Source organism: Nannospalax galili, unplaced genomic scaffold (assembly GCF_000622305.1).
Source record: "Nannospalax galili isolate Female #2095 unplaced genomic scaffold, S.galili_v1.0 scaffold384, whole genome shotgun sequence".
In the NCBI taxonomy this organism is placed as follows: domain Eukaryota; kingdom Metazoa; phylum Chordata; class Mammalia; order Rodentia; family Spalacidae; genus Nannospalax; species Nannospalax galili.
In genome coordinates, this window is record NW_008352648.1 from 3,286,036 (window position 1) to 3,306,669 (window position 20,634).

The window sequence follows — 20,634 nt, forward strand, 5'->3', positions numbered from 1 at the left end:
TAGTAACTAGCTTAGACAAGATATTCTCTATGCTACCTCATGTTGTGCCTTTATGATGGCAGTCCATTGAAATCTTGGAAGGAACCTGAAGAATTAAGACCACTGCATTAGGCATCTTATTTAAGCTCTAAAGTTTTGAATAAGTTGTACAGGAAGAAACCAGATGCCATAAAAAGAAAAAAAAAGTTCTCATTAGCCTGGAAACTTCCTACAATTTACACGTAAATAATTTTTTTTTTTTTTTTGGTCATTTTGAGACAGGGTCTCCCTGGTAGCCCCAGCTGTCCTGGAACTCACTATGTAGACCAGGCTGGCCTTGAACTCACAGAGATTCGCCTGCCTCTGCCTCCCAAGTGCTGGGATTAAAGGCATGTGCCACCATGCCCGGCTGTAAATAATTTTTGTTTTGCTAGTATTATTAACTAGCCAAGTGTCTAACCAGCCAGCAGCATTTGTTCTAATTCTTAAAGAATTGTTTGGCATATTATATGTAGGTTACAGAGTTGTTTATGGATAATAAAAATGAACTTGACCAGTGTAAATCTGATCTGCAAAATAAGACACATGAACTCGAAACCACACAGAAACATTTGCAAGACACTAAATTACAACTTGTTCAAGAAGAGTATGTTACTTCAGCTTTGGAAAGAACTGAGGAAAAACTTCATGATACTGCCAGCAAGGTTTGTCCTTTGTTTATTTTAAAAAATATTTTATTTTTTAATTTTTTTATGTGTTTGGATGTTTTGCCTGCATGTATGTAAATGTACCTGTGTCATGCAGTATACACAGAAGCCAGAAGAGGGCATTGAATCCCCTAGAACTGGATTTATAGACAGTTGTTAGCTGCCATGTGGGTGATGGGAACCAAATCCAGTTTCTCTTCAAGAACAGCCAGTGCTTTTAACTGCAGAGCCATCTCTCCAGCTACTCCTCTGTTTTGATTTCTACTTGTATTGAAGAAAAAACATTAAGGATAGTAGAGTATCTATTTTCTTCAACTTCAATTGTAAGAATTTATTTGTCCTAAGTGTGATTTGTGTCCGTTTTTATAACATTACTTTTTCACCTTAAAAAACAATTGGAATGAAAGTATTTTTAGTAGGTATACTTTTGAGGAAATAGTAAAGCAAAAGGAAAACATTTTGAGAGCAAGCATAATTACTGTAATGAATTTGCAAAGTCAATTTTCTTTGCATGAATGGTTGGCAGAGGTAGAGAGGGTAGATTGGGTGGAGCATAAGCATTCCTGAGCACCTGGATGAATTAATATAAGATGAAGCATTTATTCAGATAAAGTCTAAAATTTAGTGCCTAGTTCTCATCTCATCAGGGAGAAATCTTTACTAAACATAGTTGCTTTTGTATTACCTTTTTCTTTTAAATATATAGTTGCTTAACACAGTTAAAGAAACCACAAAGGATGTATCTGGTCTTCATTCCAAACTGGACCGTAAGAGAGCAGTTGATGAACACAATGCACAAGCTCAGGATATTTTTGGCAAAAACCTGAAGAGTCTGTTTAATAATATGGAAGAATTAATTAAGGATGGCAGTGAAAAACAAAAGGACATGCTAGAAGTTCATAAGACTTTGTTTGGTAAGTTTAAGAATTTCTTTTTGAGATAAGGTCATACTATGTAGCTGACTTGGAATTTGCTGTGTAGACCAGGTAGGCTAACCTCAAATTGACAGAGATCTTCCTGCATCTGCCTTCTGAGTATAGGGATTAAGGTGTGCACCACCATGTCCAGCCAAGCATTTGTGTGTGTGTGTGTGTGTGTGTGTGTGTGTGTGTGTGTGTTCATGTGTTCTATGGGTACACATATGTGGACTGGTGTACAGCATGTGTATGTGGAGGCCAGAGGACAACCTCAGATGTCATTCCTTAGGAACCCTTCACCTTGATTTTTTTTTGAGCCAAGATCTCTGGCCATATAGACTAGCCTGGCTGGCCAGCGACCCCTATGGATCTGCCTGTCTCTACCTTTTTAGTGTTGGGATTATATACTACCAAGACCAAGCCCAGCCTTGTTTAGTTAGTTCCTTGGGATTGAACTCAGGTCCCCATGCATAGCACGCACTTTACTGAGCTGTCTCCTCTACCCAATTTAAGCATTTCTAATCATTCTAGTGTTCTTTTGTTTTTTTTTTCCTCTTTTCTCTCTCCTCGCCTCCTTTTTTTCCCCCTTATCCAAGACACACCTCAATATGTAGCCCAGCTAGCTTCCAATTCATGATATTCCTGCTGCCTTCTCAACTGCTAAGATGGCAGGAGTGTCAATATGCTTGGCTAATTTAATATAGTTTTTTTTTTTTTTTTTTTTTTTTTTGACATAGGGTCTCCCTGTCACCCCAGCTGACCTGGAACTCACTCTGTAGACCAGGTTGGCCTTCAAATCTCAGAGATCCTCCTGCCTCCTGTGGAGCCAGGCATGTGCCACCACACCCAGCCTAAAAATATATTATTTTTATTTTATGTGTATGAGTGTATTGCCTGCATGTATGTGAGTGCACTCATGTCTTGCAATGCCCACTTAGTTCAGAAGAGAATGTTGGATCCCCTGGAACTGAAGTTGTGGATGGTTGTCAGTCAACATAAGAGTTCTGGGGATTGAACCCAGGTCCTCTGCAAGAGCAGCCAGTGCTCTTAATTCCTGAGCCATCTCTCTAGTCCTCTGGCTAATTATTCTATTCTTTTTTTGTTTGTTTTGTGGTGGGGTCTGATGTACCCCAGGATAGCCTTGAAACTGGTATATAACAGAGCTTGACCTTGATCTTCTTATCTTCCTACCTCTCTCTTGAGTGCCACTACACCTGGTTTTATAGTAGGGATGGAACCCAGGGCTGCTTGCATGTTAAGCAGTCAGTTTGCCAACTGAGCTAAATTCCCACCCTATTCTAGTCTTTATGTATTTCATGTGAGGGTTAACTTCAAATTTGACTGTTTTGGTCATTTGTTTTATTTTTATCTATCTTTTGTTCAATCGACAGGATTTCTCTAAGTTGACCCGGTTGAACTTGAACTCGCTTTGTTGCCCAGGATGGCTTTGAGCTAGTGATTCTCTTGCCTCAATTCTACTGCTGAGGTTACAAGTGTGAGTCACCATGACTGATTCAAAATGAATAATTTAATACTATAAAAAAAATCCTGCCGGGCGTGGTGGCGCATGCCTGTAGTCCCAGAACTTAGGAGGCAGAGGCAGGTGGATCTTTGTGAGTTCAAGGCCAGCCTGGTCTACATCGTGAGTTCCAGGACAGCTCAGGCTACAGGGAGACCCTGTCTCAAGACAGAAAAAAAAAAAATTAAGCTGGGTGTGGTGGTGCACGCTTTTAATCCCAGCACTCGGGAGACAGAGGCAGGGGGGGCTCTTTGGGGTTCAAGCCCGCCCGGGCTACATAATGAGGTTCAGGACAGGCGGGGGGGAAGGGAGGCCCCGTCTCAAAAAAAAAAAAAAAAAAAAAAAAAAAAATCCTACCTCAGGTGATAGTGTCACTAGTACCTGCCCCAGTGGATACTAGCTGTTCAGGCAGGAGATTAAATGCTTTTACTTTTAACTAAAACAGATCTTAGAGGTTGGTTGTTGTTTGTTTTTAGATTGTTCTCTGTAAAATAATCTTTTTCAAATTAGCATATAATCATTAGAAATAAAATTCCCCTTTAGTCACTGAAACTGGCTCATTTCTTACAGGGATTGCTATTAAAGTTCTTGGATCTCTTCCTAGAAATTCTCTTTCCTTTCTTTCTCTCTCTTTCCTTTCTTCCTTATTTGTTATTTATTCATTTATTTTTATGTGTATGAGTATTTTGCCTACATGTATGTAAGTGTACCATGTTTGCAGTGCTGACAGAGGCTAGAAGAAGGCATCAGATTCCCTGGATCTAGGTGATGGAGCTGAATCCCGGTTCTTTGCGAGAGCAGCCAGTGGGTTTTTTTTTGGTCTTTTTGAGACAGGGTCTCCCTGTAGCCCCAGCTGTCCTGGAACTCACTATGTAGACCAGGCTGGCCTTGAACTCACAGGGATCTGCCTGCCTCTGCCTCCCCGAGTGCTGGGATTAAACACGTGCACCACCACGCCTGGCTGAGAGCAGCCAGTGCTTTTAACTGCTGAGAGCCATCTTTCTTTTTTTCAAAAATTGCCTTATATTTTTATTTGTGTGCCTATGTGTGTGTGTGTGTGCACTCATACTTGTGCCACAGTGTGCACATGGAGGTCAGAGGACAACTTACAGGAGTTGGTTCTCTCCTTTTAACATGTATATATTTATCTTTTGTCTTAAAAGACAAAGTGTCATGTAGCTCAGGGTAACCTCAAACTTGCTGTGTAGGTGAGAGTGATTTTGAACTCACGCTCTTCTGTCTCTACTTTCCCCAGTGATGGGATTCCAGGTGTGTAACACACGACTTGGCTCGAGTTCTTTTAAAATGCCTGTCTACTGTAATACTGGGAATTTTAGATACTCATTTTAGAATATTCTAATTATTTAAAACATTTAAACATTTTTTTATTTTGTTTGTATGAGTTTTTTTTTTCCTGCATGGATGTAAATGCACCATGTATGTGCAGTGCCTGTGGAGGCCAGAAGAGGGCATTGGGTTCCCTGAAACTGGAGTTATGGGGGGTTATTAGCTGCTGTGTGGGTGCTGATTACTGAACCTGGGTTCTCTGCAAGAGCAGCTAGTGCTCTTAACCACTGAGATATCTCTCCAACCTTGAATATTCTAATTCTTAAGTCAAGTGGCTCGTGCTTCTATTCCTAGCACTTGAGAAACTGAGGCAGGATTGCCTGGATTTTGAGCCCAATCTGGGCTATAGACTAAGATCATCTCAAAGAAAGAAACAATAAGGACTATTCTGATTTTTAGTTTATTCTAAATTGTACTTCTGAGTATGATATGCTTAAAATATGTCAAGGGCTTATAAAACATTTAAATTTTTCCTTGCTTATGTAGTAAGCCAAATTTCATAACATTACCTTTGCTTTATTAAAAGTGGTCTTAACTTTCAATATTTATGCAAAATTTACATCTCTCTCTTTTTTGTAGGTAATCTGATGTCTTCCAGCATCTCTGCATTAGATACCATTACCATGGCAGCACTTGAATCTCTCACATCCATTCCCGAAAGCGTGTCGGCTCATGTTTCTCAGATTTCGAATATGGTGTTAGAAGAGCAATCATTAGCAGCACAAAGTAAAACTGTACTGCAAAGATTGATTGTTAGTACAGCTCTTCATATTTTTAAAGGGTTACAATTGATAAGTCATCAAAAACAATGTTAACTGCTCTTTTATTTTAAGCTTTGCCAGATACTGACTGTAGTTTTGTTTCTACCAGACAGATTAGATTGGTTTCCATGTGTATATAACTAAACTTTGAAACTTTTCTCACTCATTTGATATAGTTGAGAGTAGGAATTATTGAGCCAGGCATGTGGCACATGCTTTTAATTTCAGTAGTTCAAAGATGGAGGCAGAAAGATCAAGAGTTCAAGGCCATCCTTGGCGGTATAGTCAATGTGAAGGCAGCCTAGGTTACATGAGACCCTGTCTCAAACAACCAAGTAGGAATTATTAGTAAGCCTTCTAATGACTAAAGGGCAATTGAGCCATCTTGCTGGCTCATGGGTAGCTAATTTTAAAGCTCCAGTAACATGTGATAATAGCAGTTGTGATAATATGTGATAGCAATGCTGGAAAAATAACAAATTGAGTTCTAGGAACACATATAATTATTCTTCTCATTAAACCTATGTGACCAAGCCTCACTGGACCTTAACTCTAAAAGCTTTTCTCCATAGTTTATGGAATCACTCATTCAACCAGGCTGGTGGCTCATGGCTGTAATTTGAGCACTTGAAAGACGGAGGCAGGAGAATCACAACTCTGATACAGCCTTGGCTATGTAGAAATTACTGGGGCAGCCTGGATTATGAGATCTGTCTCAATAAAAATAAAAAGAAGTCACTCATCTGATTATACTTAGTGTTACCTCCTTTATATCTGACTTATTGTTGCTCTAATTTTTTATTGTATTTTATTTACTTTGTGATCGTGTATGTGTGTATGTATATGTGCCATGGCGTGCATGTGGAGGTCAGAGGACCACTTGTGAGAGTGGATTCTCTCCTTCATCAAACTCAGGTCATCAGGCTTGCGCTCAAGTGCCTTTACCTGCTGAGGCATCTCGCTAGCCCTGATTTATTTGTATTCTGTAATTATGTTGTTTGTTTAGAAAGCTTTTGGCCATATTGCTTATTTTCTTCTTGGTGTGTAGGCTCATTGCTTCCTTTTTTGTGGTTAAGATTATTTCACATTTTCTAAGTACATATTACAAATGTTAACAGACTCTCTGCCTAGATTCAGTACTTACAAGTTATTCATAGGTTTCTTCCATCATCTAAGTCTGACAAAGTTAAATCCTAATCTGTTGTTACTAACTTCAGAACTTGATTCATACATTTTTTTTTGTTGTTGTTGGTTGATATTTATTGATCCTACAGCAGCAAGTTAAAAAAGCGTCACCTGGGGCCTGAAGAGATGGCTCAGCAGTTAAAGAACACTGTTCTTGCAGAAGATCTGGGTTGGAATCCCAGCACCCACATGGCAGCTAACAACTGCCTATAACTCCAGTTCCAGGGGATCCAACAGCCTCTTCTGACCTTCTTGGGCATTGCTTGACGCGGGTGCACTTACCTACATGCAGGCATAACACTCATACATATAAAATAAACAAATATTTTTTAAAAAAGCATTGCTTGGACCAAAAGAAAAGATGACCATGGTTTGCACAGATGTATTTGAAATTAGTATGCTACCTCCTCTTTCCAAAAAGTCCATATATAACCTTTTATCTTTTTAAAATATTTTTTTATTATTTTTATTTTATGTGTATGTGTGTATTGCTTGCATGTAGGTAAGTGCTCCCGTGTTGTGCAATGCCCGCGGAGGACAGAAGAGGCTGTCAGATCCCCTGGAACTGGAATTACAGACAGTTATTAGCTGCCATGTGGGTGCTGGGATTTGAACCTGGGTCTTCTGCAAGAACAGCCAGTATTCTTAGCTGCTGAGCCATCTCTCCAGCCCCTATATATAACCTTTTAAGTGTTTCTATTTCTCCTTTCTTTTTTCTTTCCCTTGATTTTTCTTCCCTTTTTTTCTGTCTTTTCCTTTGTGTGTGGGGGGTTGTGTATGTGTGTTAGTGTGAATGTGTGTGGGTGCATATGTGTGTGCTGGAACATGGGAATATGGAGCTCAGGGGATATCCTTGGGTGTCTCTCCTTGGGTATTATTTTTATGTAAGATTTTTATTGTGTGGTGGGGGTATGTGCATGTGGTGGTCAGAGAAAAACTTGAGTCAGTTCTCTCCTTCCATCTTTACATGGTTAACTTGTGTCATCAGACTTTACAGCAAGTGCTTTTTTATTCAATGATTCAATGAACATTCTTTTGGGCCAAGCCCTGGGGATCTACCTAACTCTGATTCCCCAGTGCTGGGATTACAAGCATGTGCTGTATCTGGCTTTTTTTTTTCTTTTTCTTTTTTTTTTTTTTTAAAAGGGGTTTTGGGAATCAAACTCAGATCCTCATGCTTGTGTGGCAAGCACTTTTCTCAGCCCTGCTAATTTTTTTCTTTTATAGATTTTGTAGTTATTTGTTGCCCCTGCCCAAGTGAAAGGATCTTTTCTTTCTTTCTTTGATTTCTTATTTTTCTTTTTGAGACAGGGTCTCCCCTGTAGACCCAACTGGCCTGGAACTCAATGTGTAGAACAGACTGGGCTGAATCTCACAGAGATCCATCTGCCTCTGCCTCCCAAGTGCTGGGTCTAAAGGTGTGTGCCACCATGCCCAGCTACATCTACCTTCTTGAGAACAAAATCGCACAAGTCTGATACAATAGGTTGTAAGTCATCAGGTTTTCACAGTTAAATACTTTGAGACTAAAAGCCTATTCCCCCTATCCTACCTCTTTCCCAGTGTTTTAATGCAGGGTCTTATTCTTTAGCTCAGGTTGATCTAGGCCAGTCTCAATCTTATGGTAATGCTCCTGCTTCTGCCCCTTGAGTGCTAGAATTTCAGGCTTGCTCCAGAGCCTACTTTTTTTTGATGACTGTTTAATGACTTAGACTTTTTTAAAAAAATTTTTATTTATTATTTTTATTTTGTGTATGAGTGTATTGCCTGCATGTATGTGAGTGCACCCGTATCATGCAATGCCCTCGGAGGTCAGAAGAGGGTTTGGGATTCCCCTGGAGCTGAAGTTAATTGAATCTGAGTCCTCTGCAAGAGCAGTCAGTCCTCTTAATCGCTGAGCCATCTCCAGCCCCAACTTGGGACTTTTTGACTAATAACCTACATCTGTTTAAACTTTTTTTTGTGTGTGCTGGAGTGATGGCTCAGTGGTTAAGAGCACTGGCAGTTCTTGGAGAAGACCTAGGTTTGAATTGTAGCACCCACATGGTGGCTAACAACATTAGTAACTCCAGTTCCAGGAGATCTGACACCCTCTTTTGTCCTTCGCAGGCACTGCATGACACAGGTATACTTTAACACATGCAGGCATGACACTTATACATGTAAAATAAACTAAAAAAAATTTTTTGTTAAAATGAACAAAAGATCCATTTTGTTGTTTTCTTATGCTGGGGATCAAACTGTCATGCTGGACTTTTATCACTTGATTGTCATTGTCTTCCTCTTCTGAATTCTTAAGACTGTTAAGAATTGACTATAAAAACCAGGTACCCTGGTACATGCCTGTAATTCTGGTACTTGGAAAGTGGAGGTAGGAGGAGCAGGAGGAGTTCAAGGACATCCTTGGCTACATAGTGAGTTTGAGGCCAGCCTGGGCTACGTAAGATCCTGTACCCCAAAATAACAAACACAAAAGATATTTTGAGGGAACATTTTCTTAGTTACTATAGGTAGGACTAAGTGATTTAGGCTGAATATAAACTCTAGATACACATACATATCTCTTTATAAAGAATGTCTATTAAGAATTTTGAATGTTTGTGTTTAGTTGCTAAAGTATTTGAGATATAATCAGCTTGATTTTGGGAATGAAAATATTCAGTTTTAAAGACCCGTTTATTTTTCAAACCAGAATGAGTTTATGACTGACCTTCTCAGTTCCCTGAAGACAATCTTATCCCCCAGTGTGCTGTCCATATTGAAAATCAATAGACAACTACAGCATATTTTCAAGACTTCATTGACAGTGTCTGAAAAGGTAACATTGTGTTCTTAATACCTCAAACTTTGTGTGTTACTTAAGACAGAAACTAATTTTGTTTTTTCTTCAAAGATAGAAGATCAAAAGAAAGAAATTGACAGTTTTCTCAGTGTATTGTGTAACAGTCTGCATGACCTCCAAGAAAATACAGTTTCTTCTTTGGCTGAGTCACAAAAGCATTGTCAAAAGCTAAAGGAAGACTTGAAGACAGTAAAGCAAACGCATTCACAGGTACCTCTTTAGCTGACATGGAAGTATAAATGATTTTATGATGCATTGATATAACTTAATAAGTTTACAATCTAAATGCTGTAAAAGTAATACTTGGAAACCTGAAATCACCACAGTCACCATTGTTTCTGATGGTAACTTGTGTAAAATAATTGAGAATACTTCTTTAGAACAGTTACTGTTTGAGAATTTGCTGCATGTAGAACTCTATGCTTAACCACATTATGACAAACAAATGGTCCTTTCCTCCCAGCAAGGTGAAAGAGGAGGGAAAACATACTTTAAAGGAAAGTAGGCACAGTATTCATTTATTATTTTAATTTTGGGGGCTTTTTGAGACAGGGTATCCCTGTAACCCCAGCTGGCCTGGAACTCTCCGTAGACCAGGCTGGCCTCAATCTCACAGAGCTCTGCCTTCCTCTGCCTCCCAAGTGCTGGGATTAAAGGCATGTACCACCAAGCCTGACTAATTCTTTACTCTTTTTTTTTTTTTGGTCTTTTTGAGACAGGGTCTCCTTGTAGCCCCAGCTGTCCTGGATTCACTATGGAGACCAGCCTGGCCTCTGCCTCCTGAATGCTGGGATTAAAGGTGTGCGCCACCACGCCCAGCTCTTTACTCTTTTTAAGTACTATAATATCACTTTGTTTTTCTGGATGAGAGGTAGAATTAAAAATCTTTTGTCAAGAATTTGTATAATTTAGCTGAGTGTAGTGGTGTATATCTGTAATCCTAGAACTCAGTAGCTGAGGCAGGATGATCAAGCAGATTGCAAGCCAGCCTGAGCTATATGATGAGACTCTGTGTTCAAAAAAAAAAATTTGCCAATTTTCCCCTGTGAGAGTACTTCATGTTGTTGTTCATATACAGAAAAAAGCCATGTCATCATTCAGTGTCATCATTTCAAAGTCTCTTGCCCTTCTTCCTTGTAGGAACTTTCCCAGTTAATCAATCTCTGGACAGAGAGATTCTGTGCTTTGGAGGAAGAGTGTGAAAACATCCAGAAACCACTTGATAGTATTCAAGAAAATACAGAGCAGTAAGTTCTTTTTAACTTCTTTTCAAATTTTCTATAAATCTGGAATTATTTCAGAAGGAAGAAAAACATTAACTAGTACAAATAATTCTGGTATGCTTACAAATAAATTTCTTGCTTGTTGACCTTTTGTGTTTATATATACATAAATATGTTTTCTTTTTCCCCTATTCTTTTCCTTTTTGCCCCCCACCCCCTCATACTCTTTTTTTTGCCTTTTTTGGAAACAGGATCTCACTTCGTAGCCCAGAATGGCCTTGAACTCAAAGTAATCCTTCTGGAGTTACAGGCCTGAGGCATGTAATTGCTTTTTGAAGCATTTTTATGATGGCTGCTATAAAACACTAGCCAGATAATTCCAGCGCACACGTTTTCTCATTATTGGCATCTGCTGATTGTCTTTCTTACTCAGCTTGATTTTCCTGCGTGTCAGTGAGTGATGAGTGATATGAAATTGTTGGGGTTTTGTGTTTTGTTTTGGCTTCTGTTTTTTTTTTTTTTTTTTGGAGACAGGGTCTCACTGTAATTCGTATTACTTTGGAACTTGTCTGGTAGACTTGCTGGCCTTGAGCTCATGGTGATCCTCCTGCTTCAAGACTCCTAAAAAATTTAAAGCCTGAGCTTCATGCCCAGCACTGCAATTGTTTCTTGAGTATTGTATTATGTTAGGTGATTCGAGATACAATTTTAAATCTTTTTTAACATGTGTTCATATCAGTTAAGTTGAGGGATAATACTGTTACTCATATCTTTACTGAGTTTCTGCCTTCTTGTTCCATCAGTTACCAAGAGGAGATGTTGAAATCCAACTGTTACAGATGTGTCTGTTTCCTTGTCATTTCCATCAGTTTTTGCCTATGTAGCTGACATTTTCTTGTTGGATGCATAGATATTTAGTTATGTCTCTGTAGAGATTTTAGTCCTTAGATCTTATCCTTGATAATCTTCACTGTTCCAAGATCTAATTTAGGGCTAGGTATGGTGATGGATGGCTGTAATACCAGCATTTGGGAGGAAGAGGTGAGGGGGTCCTGAGTTCCAGGCCAGCCTGGGCTATAAGATTCTCCCTCTCAAAAAACTCTAAAAGTATTTGGTCTGAAATTCATGTAGGTACTCAGCTTTCCTTTGCTGTTTGGTTCCTTTCTCTTGCACAAGTATTTAAAGTATGTTTCTTAAAGACAGTATCGAGTTGGTCTTCCCTTTTCATCAAATTTAGCAAACTATTTTTTTTTTTTTTTTTTTAGCTTTTTTCCTTTCATGAAGTGCTGGGGATTGAACCTAGAGGCTTGTGTGTGCATGCTAGGCAAGTACTCTACTGCTGAGCTGCAATTGTAGACCCCAGTATATGATTTTGAATTGATATAGTCAACCCATTCACATTTAAAATGATTATTAATGTAGCTGAATTAAAAAATTACAATTCTAAAGCTGGGCATGGTGGCACACACCTGCACCTGTAATCCCAGCACTTGGGAGGTAGAGGCAGGAGGGTCAGGAGTTAAATCCCAGTCTGGGCTACATGAGACTGTCTACAGAGGTAAATACTTTTTTATAGCTCTGATTTTGCTCTTTTCTCTGTTGGATTTTTTTTCCTTATTTACCTTTCCTCATTGAAATTGAGCATGTTTGTATTCATTAACCTTTTCAGTGCTTTGCTCTTTTAAGTGGGTTTTTTAGAATTTGTAGTATGTTTTCATTTTTATCTTTTTAATTAAAGTTGTGTGTATGGTGTACGTGTGTGGGTGCAAGGGTGTGCATAAGAAAGCCAAAGAATGACAAAGATGCCTTCCTTAGTTTCTCTCTACCTTATATATTGAGGCAGGGTCTCTTTCTTAAACTCAGCTCACCAATTCAGCCAGTTCAGCTAGCTGTTTTTCTCTGGTGATTCTGTCTCCTCCTACACTCACCTGGCATTTTTGTGGGTACTGAGAATCCAAACTCAGTTTCTCCTACTTGCTTGGAAAGTGCTTTACCCACTAAATCTCACCCTAGCCTCCCTTAAAATTTTTTTTTTTGAAGTAGGGTCTCGTTATGTAGCCCTTACTACCTTGGTAGTCATTGTGTAGTTCTGGCTGACCTGGAATTTGTAGCAGTCTTCCTATCTTAGCCTCCCAAGAGCTGGTATTACAGGCATGCACCACCATGCCTAACTGTAATAATGCTTTAAAGAATTTGAATCTGGGGCTGGAGAGGTGGCTCAGCAGTTAAGAGGACTGACTGTTCTTGCAGATGACCAGGGTCCCAGCATCCACATGGCAGCTAACAACTGTCTGTAACTCTAGTTCCAGGCCTCTTCTGACCTCAGCGGGCATTGCATGATACCGTGTGTGCATGTACATATGTGCAGGCTATACAGTCATGTACATAAAATAAAAATAATAAAAATTTTTTTAAAAAATTTAAATGTGCCACTGAATAATTCACAGTTTCCTCAGTGCTTACTATAATTGCGTAGGTCCACTTCCTTCTTCCCCTGGCAGTGCCGTTTTCCTAAATTTTACTTATACATTTGCTGGGTGTACCTAATCTGTTATTCTAGCTGCTTTATCAAGTTTCTTTCTTTATGTTGTTACTTAGAAATTTTTAAATTATAGATGTAGCTTCTATTATATTTCTATTGAATAGACGTGCTCTAGAATTCTTTTTTAAATTTGTTAAAAATTTTATGTATATGCATGTATTGCCTGGATGTAGGTAAGTGCACCTGTGTTGTGCAATGCCCACAGAGGTCAGAAGAGGCTATTGGATCCTCTGGGACTGGAGTTACAGACAGTTGTTAGCTGCCATGTGGGTACTGGGATTCGAACCTGGGTCTTCTGCAAGAACAACCAGTGTTCTTAACTGCTGAGCCATCTCTCCAGCCCCTAGAATTCTATCTTTTATCTTTACTAATTTCTACCTTGTTTTAAAACCCTCTGTTATTGTTGTTGCTGCTGCTGGTGTTTTTTTCCCCAAAGATTTATGTTTATGTGAGTGCCTGCATAGATATATATGCACTATGTACATGCCTGGTGGCCATGGTGGCCAGAAAAGGGCATCAGATCCCCTGGAACTGGAATTACAAGTGATAGCCACTATGTGGATGCTGGAAACCAAACCTGGGTCCTCTACAAGAGTGGGAAGTGCTTTTAACCACTGAGCCATTGCTGTAGCCCCTGCTGTTGTTTTGAGATGGGGTCTTGCTATGTAGTCCAGGTTGGCTAAATCTTGCCTCTCTCTGGCCAGTGTTGAAGTTATAAGTGTGTATCATTATGCCCAGCTTGTTTTTCAGTCCACCTGTTGATCTTATTCTGTGTACCGTGTTTGTTTTGAACTCTTCCTAGATTCTGAATCTAAAGTGTGTTTTCTCATTTTGTATTCCTTCTGTGCAGACTAATGGGTTTCCAGCCTCTTTTGTTTGCCTTTGGAGGGAACAATAGAGTAGGACTGAAATGGATAGGGAACAATGTCATACTTTACTGGATTATGCAAGTTATTTTTTCTTTTTTTTTTGAGACAGGGTATCCCTGTAGCCCTAGCCAGCTTAGAACTCAGTGTAGACCAGGCTGGCCTTGATCTCACAGAGATCCATCCACCTACCTCTGCCTCCCAAATGCTGGGATTAAGATGTGCACCACAACACCCAACTATAAGTTGTTTTTCTTGATTTTTGTCTCTGCAGTTTCTAGTGTGATCTAGCGACTGTTAGAACCACCCAGGAATCCAGTTACATTTATGTGCACTGGACACAAATATTTTTGGTATTTATTGTCATAGTTTGTAGTCATTTGATAAAATCACATCTTCTCACTGGGTTTGGATTCCTTTTCTTCTTCTTCAATATTTTGTTATTTTATGGGTATGAGTGTATTGTCTGCATGTATGTATATGCACCTGTGTCATGCAATGCCTGTGGAGGTCAGAAGAGGAACTGGAGTCACAGACAGTTGTTGGCCGCCATGTGGGTGCTGGGATTCAAACCTGGGTCCTTGCAAGAACAGTCAGTGCTCTTAACTGCTGAGCCATCTCTCCAGCCCTAGGTTTGGATTCTTTTAAAGAAGGAATTTATGTTGATGGTCTCTAACTTTACTGTTAATTTTTTTTTCCTTTTTCAATTATTTTCGCTTAATTTGAAGTTAAACTTTAGTTTTCATCATCTTTGCATTCTTGAATGTGGTATATACTATCTAGTGATAATGGTAACTTTCATAACCTGGGCCTATGAGATATCTTTGAGTGATATTATAGAGAAACTTTCTGAGATGAAAGGTCATCAATAATTTTAAGTATCCTGACCTTGAGTTTGTTATATTATACTGTATATATAATTTGTTGCACCACAATGTAGTTTTCTTCGAGTTATTAGAGAGATTTATAGTTGACTTTTAAAATGATAGTTATGGGGGTTGGAGAGATGACTTAGTGGTTAAGAGCACTGCCTGTTCTTGTAGAGGACCTGGGTTCGGTTCCCAGTACCCACATGGTAGCTAACAGCCATCTGTAACTCCAGTTCCAAGGGATCCGATGCTCTCTTCAGATTGCCACAGGCATTGCACAACGGATGCACTTACATACATGCAGGCAATGCATTCATACACATAAGTGAAAATAATAAATATTTTAAAATCACAGTTACAATATTAATAATGTGCTTTATTATGTCATAGGCAAAGGAAATCGCCTAATAGAATAACTGTCCAGTTTAGGGACTAGAGTAGAGGTTATAAGAAATTCTCTAGATTAATATAGTAAGAGGGAAAAAAAAAAACCAGGCAGGTTTCATTTTAGGCACCAAATGATTAAATATTGAAAGTAATACAAAGTAAAACATCATATTGAGAAGAAGGTTAGGAGTGGTTTCCTGAGAGAAGATGACCTTCTGAAAGATCATTTGATGGTGGATATGATGTCAGTCAGCTAGAAAATGAGCGGAAAATGCATCTGTTCACAACTCAAAAGATTTGTTATGAGCATGGACTGTGGTGCTACATTGCCCACTTCCAATCTGCCACTTAAGAACAGTGTGATCTTTGGAAGGTATGTTTTCTTTGAGTCATAATTTCCCATTTCGACAATGTTATTCTCTTTTTCCTACAGGAAATCTATAGATATAATCAATAAAACAACTGTTCACAGTAAAAAAGTTATTACTGATTCTGATGGATTATCACAAGAACTAAAACACTGTAGCCAGGAAGGCACAACATTGGTTGAAGAGTCTGTAAAACACTGTGATTCACTCAACAGTAACCTGGAAACTCTGTCTCAAAGGACTACACAGAGGTGTGAGTCTCTGAACACAAACACAGTTTGTTTTTCTGAACAGTGGGTATCTTGCTTAAGTAAAAGGAAAGAAGAACTTCAGAACTTAACAGAGGTAATAAGTTTACCTGGAACTTACTTTGAGAAGATGAGAAATGAATATGTTGACTTAAAATTATTTTCAAAATATATTTTAAGATTTTATATTTTAAGAAATAATGATGTATTTGTTTTAAGATATAGTGAGTGACTTAAGCTTCTAAGTATAATACTTGATATACTCATACATGATCTTGTTCATGCTTTGACATGTCTCCTAGATCTTGAAGTTAATATTTTTTTAATTTCTGTTTGTATTCTTTGTTTTTTGTTTTATTATTATTATTTTTATTTTATGTGTATGAGTATATTGCCTGCATGTGTGTAAATACACCCATGTCATGCAATGCCCACAGAGGTCAGATTTCCTGGAACTGGAGTTACAGTTGTTAACTGTCCTGTGGGTGCTGGGAATTGAACCCAGGTCTTCGGCAAGAGCAGTCTGTGCTCTTAACAACGGAGCCATTTCTCCAGTCCCTGTATTCTTTGTTTTTGACTTGTTTAGTATTCCATAGAAATCTGATCACAGCTTTAGGCCCAGCAGAGGCAGGTGGATCTCTGAGAGACCATACATAGGGAGTACCAGGCCAGCTGGGGCTTCAGGGAGACCCTGTCTTAAAACACCGAAAAACAAAATAGCTGGGTATGGTGGCTCACACCTTTAATCCCAGCACAGCACTGTGGAGGCAGATTTATCTCTGTGAGTTTGAGGCCAGCCTGGTCTACATAGCGAGTTCCAGACCAGCTGGGGCTATAGGGAGACCCTGTCTCAAAAAGACAAAAAACAAAACAAAAAAACAAAAACAGAAAGCAAAGCAAAAATAATAGACAGTATTTTATCTTTCTTAAAAGAACCATATCTTGGTTTAGCAATGTACCTGATGAAGAAAGTATTTCATAGAAATCTGAGCTAACATAATGGAACATGGTACAATTAGACTATTACCACTTTTATATCCACTTGTGAAATAAATTATATGACCTTAATGATTGCTTTAACTATTTGATAAAAGCTTAAGGGTGAGAAGGGAGCTTAAAGTGAACTTAATAATTAATAGCGTAACTACACATGAACCCACTGATTAACATGGGAAATAAAACTAGGTGTAATAAGTTTTCAGTACCACCCATGAAATATTCTTAACAGAATATTAAACCCAAATCAGACTACCCCTTAGATTCAGGTTATAGAAAACTGGGGGCAGAACCAAGTTGGATGTGGTGGTATACATTGCAATACCACCCCATGGGAAGCAGAGCATGTATGTGTACCATGTGTATGCAGTGCCCTGGAGGCAGAAGAGGATGTTGGGCCCCCTGGATCCAGAGTTCCAGATGGTTATTATCCACCATGCGGGTGCTGTGAACTGAATCCCACTGCAAGAGTAGCTAGTGCTCCTAACTGCTGAGCCATCTCTCCAGCTCCCTAAGGCCCTTTTTTGTTTGGTCTTTTTGAGACAGCATCTCTCTGTAGCCCCAGCTGTCCTGGAACTCACTATGTAGACCAGGCTGGCCTTGACCTCACAGAGCTCCGCCTGCCTCTGCCTCCTGGGTGCTGGGATCAAAGGCCTGCGCCCCCATGCCCCCCCCCCCTCCTTTTTTTTTTTTTTTTCCTTTTTTTTAAAGAATAGATCTTTTTGCTTTGAAATGAATCTTAGTTTGGATGATAAATTACATGCTCACCCCTTATCTATAGCTAATGATGAATTCTGGTTCAGACAAACCAATTATGAAAAATGTTAAAGATACCTGGTCAAATTTGAACACTGTAGACATTTGATACAAAGGAATAGATGTTCGTTTTTAAAGATATGATAGTACTCTGAACATGCTCAAGTTTTAGAATTGTATGTTGAAGTAAACGTGATTCATGATTTGCTTCAAAATCATCCTGGGATGGAGGACTAGGTGGGTCTTGCTTTACCCGTTCATGTGCTGAGGCTGGGCAGTGAATAGAAGGGGCAGTTACACTGTTCTCTATACTTGTATGTATTTAAAATTTTCATTATGGAAAGCTTCAAGGTAAGGGAAAATTATATATTGGCTAAAGCACTGACAGTTTCGAGAACTTTAATTTTAGTGATGAAAGCCTGATTGTATTATTTACAGGTTGTAAATCAATGTTGTGAAACTTCAAGTTCAGAGATCACTGAAAAATTTAGTGGACATAAAGCAGCTCATGAGAAGGAGCACAATACCTTTGCTGTTCATATAGCCACTGATGAAGAAAAATTGGTGGCACGAAGTCTACAGCTTGATGAAACTATAAAAACTGGTTTGACAAAGCTTAATTGCTTTCTGCAACAGGATCTGAAACTGGATATCCCAACAGGTATTTTAAAACAGAAACAGAATTATTAAAGTTTTTGCAATTGAATTCAACTATATATATAAAATTGTAGGAATTTACCATCTTATTGTTAAAGTTTAAGTATGGAAATTTTAGAAACCGTGTTAGATAGCTTTAGTGTCAACTTGACACACCTGGGTTGAGGGAGCCTCAGTTGGGAGGGCCCAGCCCAATGTGAGTGGCGCCACCCTGGGCAGGTGGGCCCATGTTGCATAAGAAAGCAGGCTGAGGGCCAGGTGTGGTGGTACATGCCTTTAATCCCAGCAGAGGCAGGTGGATCTCTGTGAGTTCAAGGCCAGCCTGGTCTACATAGTGAGTTCCAGGACAGCTGGGGCTACAGGGAGACCCTGTCTCAAAAAGACCAAAGGAAAAAAAAAAAAGGAAAAGAAAGCAGGCTGAACTTAGGGCAGGGGAGCAAGCCAGTAAGCAGTGTTCCTCCATGGCCTGTGCTCCAGCCCCTGCCTCCATGTTCCTGCCCTGAGTTCCTGCCTTGGGCTCTCTGATGAACTGTGATCTAGGAGATGTAAGCCAAATAACCCTTTCCTCCGCAAGTTGGTAGTGGTCAGAGTGTTTTGTCACAGCAATTGAGAAACAAACTAGAACAAATACCAAAATCTTAATCAAACGTTAGGTGTTTTTATATGGATCATGTATGGGCACAATGCAGTAAAATTTCACAAACATTCAGAAAACTGGCTTTGTTTGGAATAAGCATTTTAAAGGATGGGGTTGTTGGGGAGAAATTGTTGGGTGTGGTGGCACATGTCTGTAATACCAATTCTCAGGAGGTAGAGGCAGGAGGATCAGGAACTCAAGGTCATCTTTGGTAACAGTGAATTTGAGGGTAGCTATAGGAGACCCTGTTTCAAAAAAAATAGACCAGGTCAGGCATGGTGGCATACGCCTTTAATCCTAGCACTAGGGAGGCAGAGGCAGGCAGATCTCTGTGAGTTCAAGGCCAGCCTGGTCTACATAGTGAGTTCTAGGTCAGCTGGGGCTACAGGGAGACCCTGTTTCAAAAAGATCAAAAAAGTAGAACAAAGACAAAAGGCATTTTTAAAACAAAGCAACCAACTAACTAGCAATGTATCTAAAAGGATGTGTTTCAATACCAAAAATATTAGAGGGATATAATTAGCTAAGTCTTGTTTAATGTAAGTTCATGGCATTAATCATTTTGTCATGTCTCCTATTTTGTCACTGACTGTCATCATTAAGGAATCACTATTTTTAGAAATCAGAAAAAATTAAAGAAAAAAGGGGAAAAAAAGAGATACAGAATGGCAGTGGAAACTGCAATGATTTACACAGATAAATAGTTGAACTGTTCATTGAACATAAAGTCACTAAAAAAAAAATCAGGGCTGGAGAGCAATTAAGAGAGCTGACTGCTCTTGCAGGGGAACCGGGTTCAATTCCCAGCACCCATGTGGCGGCTACGAACCTTCCTTAACTCCAGTTCCAGGGGAATCCAAAGCCCTTGGGTGCACTCACATACATGCAGGCAGTACACTCATACACATAAAATAAAAATAATAAAATATTTTTAAAAAAATCAATGAAGTATTATATACCTTTTGAGTGATTTTGTGGTATATAAATTACATCACAAAGCTTCCTTTTTATTTTTATTTTTTAAATTTTATTTATTTTTATGTGTATAAGTATATGGTCTGCATGTATTTAAGTGCACCCATGTCATGCAATGCCTTTGGGGTCAGAAGAGGGCGTTGGATCCCTGAGAACTGGAGTTACTGACAGTTGTTAGCAACCACGTGGGTGGTAGGAATCGAACCCGGTCCTCTGCAAGAGCAGCCAGTGCTCTTAACCACTGAACCAACTCTCCAGCCCACAAAGCTTCTTTTTAAAGATTATTGGCTTACTTTTTCTTCAAGAGACCTTTCAGCTTTTATTGTTCACTGTCAATGGAAATGGAAATATTAAGTGAAGACGCAAATCCCTTTGTTTTTGGCCTTTTTGAAACAGGGTCCCCCTGTAACCCCAGCTGGCCTGGAACTCACTATGTAGACCAGGCTGGCCTTGAACTCAGAGAGATCCGCCTGCCTCTACCTCCCAAGTGCTGGGACTACAGGCATGTGCCACCATACCTGGCCTAGGCATAGCCCTTTGTAAATTATGGTAGTGTGAGTTTATTATAAAGAAATGTAACTGGGTAAGAGTTAAGCATTCCAAGTTTATAATGAGATGGTTACGCCTATCAGAGTAATGATGTTGATAGTTCTAGTAATGCCACTATATTTCAGAATACCTAAAGTTCAATTTTGAACGTAATGCATCTTTTGTATATCTCAGATGACACTTTAGAATGGTCAGGTCTATCTAAGATCTATTACTACAAATAGAAAATATTACTAGCTTCAACCAGTATGCACCTAGTAGGCAGCAGGGTATGTGGCAGTCATTATGTTTTCGGAAGACAAGA

At 39.2% G+C, this 20,634-nt stretch overlaps 1 protein-coding gene across 1 annotated transcript in view; it reads left to right on the forward strand.

Annotated features, from left to right (window-relative positions):
• Kif11 (kinesin family member 11) overlaps positions 1–20,634 on the forward strand; it is a 52,649-nt gene that overhangs the window by 27,547 nt on the left and 4,468 nt on the right. Inside the window, exons 12-19 of the mRNA XM_008849621.3 lie at positions 495–683; positions 1,393–1,600; positions 5,049–5,221; positions 9,108–9,233; positions 9,309–9,467; positions 10,398–10,504; positions 15,578–15,857; positions 17,951–18,173. Coding sequence (XP_008847843.1) covers positions 495–683; positions 1,393–1,600; positions 5,049–5,221; positions 9,108–9,233; positions 9,309–9,467; positions 10,398–10,504; positions 15,578–15,857; positions 17,951–18,173 — 1,465 coding nt within the window. The remainder of the gene's footprint in view (positions 1–494; positions 684–1,392; positions 1,601–5,048; positions 5,222–9,107; positions 9,234–9,308; positions 9,468–10,397; positions 10,505–15,577; positions 15,858–17,950; positions 18,174–20,634) is intronic.